A 7,070-nucleotide genomic window follows, 5' to 3' on the forward strand; every position below is an offset into this window, starting at 1 on the left:
CCCGTCTTTCTGCTGTGGTGAAAATCATCACAACGTAATCACATGACTACCTACAATCTACCCCTATGTGCTTATATTTATATTACACATAATGACATGGTATTTGTACATAAAGAGGAAAATTTTTTTCCTTTGGAAAACTGTTCATGATAACATGGTATTACCAAAAATACCCTATTAATACTGCTGTGACAGTGACCCCTTGCCCTTGGGGATTTGACGAACCAATCAGAACCACGTGGGCTGTGATGATGAGAGAACATTTTGGTTTATGACCAACCATGTGGGTGCAAATGTGGCAACTTGGAAGATGAATCACCGAGAAAATAGACATTGTTAAACTCTCTTTATGATGGCAGAAAGTACAGTCTTCGAGACTTCTGGCTCAGGATTAAGTCAAGTGCAATTTGGTCGGCCTTGGGCAGCGAGTGATGCGAATAAACAATCGATTGCATTTCATGTACCATCGCAAACATGGCAACAAAATCACTTGACAAAAGATCAACACAACGACATGGAAAATCTAGACCAGAACCTTGCTGATTCATTAAAGTAAGATTGCTGCATGCACATGGGCACTTCACCTTGCGAAGTTAATTTTGATTGACCACTTTGGAGTTTCAAACCATTTTCAATCATTAACGACCGCAGTGTAGAAGTATCAATTTTACAGTTTAACCTTTTGTCACGTAGTTCGCAACAGAATGTTTTACCTGAGCCTCCAGATGGAGGAATAGATGATTGGAATCCCATGGATGAAGACTTTGCTAGTCCTCAGTTTAATTGTTACAAAAACTTTAATATCCTCGAAGCGGAGGATCCTTGTGAGCGGTGAGCCATGTTTTATCATCCTGATGTAGTTTTGATGAATTTTTTTCTTTGGAATCTTTAAACCGAATTAGTTGACTTGAATGTTATTTTGTTTTAGATCCCCTGAGAAAAGCATTCGACAGTCCCCTGACAATCGTGAAGAGGAAGTTTCAATTTACATTGGAAATATTCCACTAAGCATTACTAATGTAGGTGAAGTGTCAGAAAATCTGTAAAAAGCTAGCCAACTTATTTTAATGATTAATGTTGATGTTTAGCTGGTGGTGGAGGGGGGGGGTGGTTGAATTGGTAGTTTGTCCACAGTTATGTTGTAACTTTGCTTTTGGCAAGTAGTATGAGCTTTGTATTTAAAACATAAGTTATAGGGCAAATAGTTTTTCCATGCCCATAGTTGTCATTTGTAAGTAGCATTTTTTGAAAGTACTTCTTCATGGAATTTGGAACTTTACATTTTTTTGCAGGAAGGTATCAGAAATTTGTTTTCTAATGTTGGTGTTGTTCAGCATTGTGCAGTTTTTCCACCCAAAGATCCAAGTTATGACACAAAATATGGGTATGCTTGCATTGTATTACATAAGTCACATAATCTAGCAGTAGTTAGCTCATACATAACTCTTTCATTTAAAAACTTGTGAACATTTTATGTGATCAATTTCTGTGTTGAAATAGCTACCCGTTCATCTTTGTAATGAAATTATATTGCTTCTCCCAACTTTTTAGGTTTGTCAAATTTTCCACATGGCGCGAGGCAATAAAAGTAATTGAGGAGTATGATGGTTTTTATGTTGGTTGTGAAAAAAACCTGATCGTTCGAGTAGCTCATCGAAGACATGAGACTGACGAAATCGTTGATTATAAAGATTTTGACAATAATTTGCCTGATGAAACTGGTGATGATCAGTTAGCCAACAATCATCTACAACATGAGGATAATAATAAACTGTATGTCATGGTATGCTCATAAATTATTCATCAAGATTGCTTCTTCACATTATATACCAATGAAAATCATAAAATTTTCTTAAATGATATAATGTAATGTTTGATATAAATTTGTTTGCTGTTTTCTAGTGATGATGAAGCGTGGAGTTCCGAAAATCATGAGTTGATTGAGAAATCTTTGGTCACTGTGGGCAGGAATCAAGATTGTGTCCCAAACTCTCTGAACTGTATTGACCATGAAAATCTTGAAAAACCATCGTCCAAAGTGCTCAACATTGTGTCCTCAGATTCTTCTGGAACTGCTGAAATGCCCCATAAGAACGAAGCAAAAGTGAAACAGTCTGGTATGTGTAGAAAAAATAAAACAACAGTCAATTGATCATTCAAACATGCTTGATGAAATGTTTTTTTTGTGACATTCAGGATCTACACTACCCAAGTATCCTTGCACTAATTGCAACAAGTTGTGCACAAAGAGATGCTCCGAATGCAAGGCGCCATATTGCAGCCGAAAATGTCAAAAGGAGGATAAAGCAAGACACAAATTGATCTGCACCTATGCAGGATTCAAAAAACCAGAACTCCCAAAGCAAGTAACTGTTGAACCTTACAACAACTTTAAAACCGATAGCGATTTTGACTGCATTGACATTTCTATCGATGCAACAACCATGCCTGCGCGAGTAACTTCAGACAAAGATTCGGAAAGTGGCAAAGAGCTTTTGAGTGAAACATTAGTTGACAGTCTCGCCAGTGAAAAAGAAGATAGCGCGACTGTATTGTTTGAAAGGTTTGAAGAATCCAAAACTTCTCCTGAAGGGGTAATATGGTGTTTAGTTCATGTTATTTTGTCGCGCTGTTTTCTTATCGTGTTTTGTCTGTTTCATATTAAGGTGATGTGTGACAGTAGTTCCAAGTTATCAAATGACGAAATCTCGCAGTCGTTTTTGGATAAGGAATTTGTTGCCTACGTTTCTGCTACATTTTCTTCAAATAATTTTTGGGCTGTTCCACGAACTCTCGAATCTCAACACTTTTGTGAATTGACTGCAAAGACGAGTAATCTTACGGAAGGAAACCTTGAGAAACTCAAAGTATTTGACATTGGTGATTTGTGTTTGACCAGGTTAAGTGTCGATAATTGCTGGTATCGGGCAAGGATAGACCAGTACACCTGCGGTGGTAAAGTACGGGTGATTTTTATTGACTATGGGAACGTCGAGTTGAAAGATGTCGGTGATTTGTATGAACTTCCTTCTGACTTTAACAAGCTTTCTCCACAAGCAAAGCAATTTTCTCTGTATGGTGTTGATCCCGCGCTTATCGTGGGAATGGAGCATAACCTCGAGAAATTGCTGGAAAATCTGATCTGTGGGAAAACATTTCTCTTCGAATTAGTTTCCTCTTCACCAAACTCAATTCCTCAAGTCATTTTGAAAGAAAGGGGCTCGACGTCCAGAGTCAGTGTAAACGAAAAGATCAACAGCATTGTACAACAATACTCCGTAGATTCTCAGCTACATAAGTGCGCTGGCAATTCAAACGGTAGTTTGGATGAAAGCTCCAACTCTGTTGTCTCGAAGATTAGTGACCACCAACAACGAATGGCATCCGAAGTTCTTCCTGACGTTCTGCCGTCTTCAAAATCCTTTGATGTATTTATTTGCCATTTTGTCGATCCTTCTCTATTTTGGGTTTGGTTTATAGATACCGCTAGAAGCTTGTTTTCTCAGTTATCTACCATGCTTAGCGCTGCGTATGAAGATTCGTCATATACTGAATTTATACCGTTTGCAGGCGAGCTCATCGCCGCAAAGTTCACTGATGAAACTTGGTATCGAGCCAGCGTCGACGTTGTCAACGCAGATTCTACAGTTTTTGTCACTTTCATTGATTTTGGCAACTCGGAGACAGTTTTGATTCGAGATACTAGACGGATCACCGACTCCCTGGTTTCCTTTCCAAAACTTGCCACAAAATGCTCTCTGTATGGTGCTGCGAGCTCTTCGACAAATTATTCCAAGGAATGTGTTCAATTTGTCAGCAACATGGTGTTAAATAAGAGCGCATTAGCTACCTTCAAAGAACGCTCCAAAGATGCTTTGATACTTCATATAGAAATGGTTGTAAATGGTGAAATGTGTTCGGTTTACGAGGAAATGATGAAAGCAGGATTTGTTGTTCGTGACAGCCTCGTTACCCATGGCAACGATGGGCCAATAACGTATTCGACATATGCCTCTCGCGATGAATTGACCGTCAATGGACGAGATGTGAGCTGTACAGAGAAAGAAATCCCGCTCAATGATCAATCGTGTCATGTCATGCCTTCAGATTCAATATCTACACCATCAACAGCTTTCGAAAATGGTAGTGTCAGACTCAGAAATGAAAGTCCTCCCATTGCAGATGCATCAGTTTTGACTTACTTGAACGATTGCACATCTCTTAATCGGCCAAAGCAAGCTGATCAAAGCAAACAGTTGTGTTTAGCTACAAGAAAAACACAAATCATTACGAAACCTCTTGCAGAGAATACTAACTCTATGCCTTTGCTTCGGCCTCCGATCGTATCATCCTTGCCATTTGACGTCGTCGTCAGTTCAGTTGTGTCGGCTGATGAATTTTTTGTTCAGATAATTGATGACGATTCCTTGTGTCGACTGCATGAACTCGTGCGCAGCCTCAACGAGTATGTCTCGATGAAGGAGCTGCAACCGGTTAAAAATGCTTCGTCGAACAACTTGGGATGTGCAAAATTTAAAGAGGATGAGATTTGGTACAGGGCACAGATAATCCAGATCCAAAATGAAAGCTACACAATTCGCTTCATTGACTTTGGTAACACACAAGTTGTGTCTTCCAACGAGTTTCTTGAAATTGCAGAATCTTTTTTTCAGTTTCCTCCGCTGTCGTTGTGTTGCCGCCTTGGCTCTAGGCATCAAATATGGGGAAAACACAGTCGAGAATTTATGGAAAAGTTAACATTAGAAAAACGGCTCTCCTGTATTGTGTTGCCCGATTCGTCCGAGTCGACGTTTTATGTAAAATTGCAGTATGCCATCAATAGTGAAGTTGTGGATATTGCCGAAGAGCTAAACAAAGGTAATTTATCTCTTGTAATGTTTTTTTTGTCATCCCGTAGAATGTTTTTGTGATTTGCCGTTATGAATTAATATTTTGTTATTATGATTTGCCATTACCAGCTAAGACGTTTTTGTTTTGATCGCCTTTCAGATATGGCCGGTTGCCCTCCCTTGTGGGTAACTCAGACATCCAGACATCCGAGCAATCTATTTTCCTGTGCTTTGCCTTCTTCCTGTAAAAGCCAAGAAACAACACAAGAAATCAAAACTCGTTTTAACGAAAACATTTTGAGCCCTGCCATTCTTGCTTCTGGGATTAGGGAGCTTGGACAAGTGTACGAAATAAAAGTTACTTGTTCAGGCCATCCTCATTCCTATTGGGTGCAAAACGCAACAAATATTGCTCGCATCCAGGTACTTCAAGACGAGTTAAAGAAACATTACATGAATAGCAACCGTTCTTCATACAAGCCGGCCGTTGGTTCATTTTGCTGTTTTGTCGACGGCACAAACAACAATGTCTATCGAGTTTACGTAAAGTCACAAACGCCCGAAGGATTTGTTGTCCATAGTGTTGATTTTGGTTTTCAGATTTTGCTTCAGGAAAACAGTTTCCGTCCCCTGGAAGAAAAATTTCGTTCTCAAGCCATTGGGGCTGTTTTATGTAGTTTGGATAGAGTGGCGCCACTTTACGGAATGGTCTGGTCGAATGAAGCTAAACTTTTTTTCGGCAAGAAGGTTACTGGGAATATTTTGAAGGCTCGTCTCGTGTACATTAGCAAGACCAGATTGTTTTTGGACGTTTACGATCGCGAGTCACGTGATGAAGTAGCGCTGTCTAAATTACTCGTCTCGTTTGGTTTTGCGAAGGAATTTGTGGTAGCCGAAGGCGCGACTTGTGACATTGCAGGAAGTCACGAAACCTATGTGTCCCTTGCGCAAACTAAGGTCTCTCCTACACAAGGTAATGTGCACCCTGCAAAAGCGAATGTGTCACCCATACATGGCAATTCTCCCTCTGCTCATCAATTGTCCTCAATAGGTAACAATTTGTACGAAAGTCAGCGTTGTAATATCACGGCCAAAAACAAAGAGGTTACAAATTTCCATCAACCAAAAGTTGAAAATGGGCATCATAGTGATGTCGATGAGAAGCTTACGACTATAATGAACAATAATTTAGCTATCGAGAACGGCGTTTCGGGATCAACATCCATCGAAAAGAAAGAAATTTCCGTGTTTACCCTTTCCCATAACAAACGTATGGCCACTTCTGCTGCAAAGAACGAAACCCATCTGTGTTTCAACGGTACAAGTTCAACGTCACATCAATCTCTCACTGGCAGCGCTATCACTTTAGATACATCAACAATTTGCGTTTCTTTACCAACGGAAAATGAAATTCGCATTTTTGTTTCCTGGGTTGATTCCCCCAACTGTTTCTGGGCTCAGTTGGCTGTCTCGGACATTGCTCAAGCCTATGCGAAAATGGGTGAACAATTAAACGCCAATTTACGTAATTTACACGATAAGTTGCGCGATGTAGCAGTTGGCGGATGCTATGCCTCTCTTTTTGATGGTGAATGGTGTCGTTGCAAAGTTGAAGCTATTTATGAAAATGGATGCGCACGCATTTTATATGTTGACTTTGGGAATCGTGAGACGGTCGACATAGGGTCATTGAGGGTTTTATCAAAAGATTTCAAAGTCATGTCGGCTCAAGCTTTTAAGTGTGGTCTTGCTGGTGTGAAAGCAGGCGTCGGTGGTTGGAGAGAGGAAACTTCACATTGGTTCAGAACTTATGTAATGAACAAGACTTTTCGAGCCGTAGTTGCCGGAAGTGCTAATGATGTCCTTCTTGTTGATCTTTACGATAGTCAAAATGTTTCTGTGAGGTCTTTAATGAGACAGTTCGCTTCGTGACGATGTTTTTCGAAATAGACTTATGTTTTGCTTCGTTTTCTTACAGACCTAGAGAGATTTTTATGACTGGTAAATAGTCTGTGGCCCGCCTTGACTTGTAAAACGAGTGTAATGACCAAAATCTGTGTAAATTCCAAATGTACAAATGGGGATTTAATTGTATCACATGGAATATTCTTCGGGCATTCAAAGCATGTTTCGTTCATTCATTCATCAGCTATGTATGAACGACTTGTGTGCCTGTAGTTTATTTTCAACGCTGGATGGCGAACTGTGTTGTTTTTGTTT

At 39.8% G+C, this 7,070-nt stretch overlaps 1 protein-coding gene across 1 annotated transcript; it reads left to right on the plus strand.

Moving 5' to 3' along the window:
* The first annotated feature begins 218 nt into the window (after positions 1-218).
* Positions 219-7,053, plus strand: LOC124443601 (tudor domain-containing 6-like). Its single transcript, XM_046994078.1, has 9 exons — positions 219-552; positions 694-831; positions 929-1,019; positions 1,293-1,384; positions 1,552-1,773; positions 1,903-2,117; positions 2,197-2,594; positions 2,667-4,878; positions 5,011-7,053. The coding sequence occupies exons 1-9, from the start codon at positions 350-352 to the stop codon at positions 6,780-6,782; spliced, it is 5,343 nt and encodes a 1,780-aa protein (XP_046850034.1). The 5' UTR covers positions 219-349; the 3' UTR covers positions 6,783-7,053.
* Positions 7,054-7,070: the final 17 nt, after the last annotated feature.

This window comes from Xenia sp. Carnegie-2017, unplaced genomic scaffold (genome assembly GCF_021976095.1).
Source record: "Xenia sp. Carnegie-2017 unplaced genomic scaffold, XeniaSp_v1 HiC_scaffold_21, whole genome shotgun sequence".
Lineage (NCBI taxonomy): Eukaryota > Metazoa > Cnidaria > Anthozoa > Malacalcyonacea > Xeniidae > Xenia > Xenia sp. Carnegie-2017.

Bases quoted from the DNA above. Each gene is read 5' to 3' on its own strand.
- LOC124443601 (XM_046994078.1), top strand. From the start codon at position 350: ATGATGGCAGAAAGTACAGTCTTCGAGACTTCTGGCTCAGGATTAAGT. The intron at 832-928 runs GTGAGCCATGTT...ATTTTGTTTTAG, and splicing joins GCGGAGGATCCTTGTGAGCG to ATCCCCTGAGAAAAGCATTC. The intron at 1,385-1,551 runs GTATGCTTGCAT...CCAACTTTTTAG, and splicing joins AGTTATGACACAAAATATGG to GTTTGTCAAATTTTCCACAT.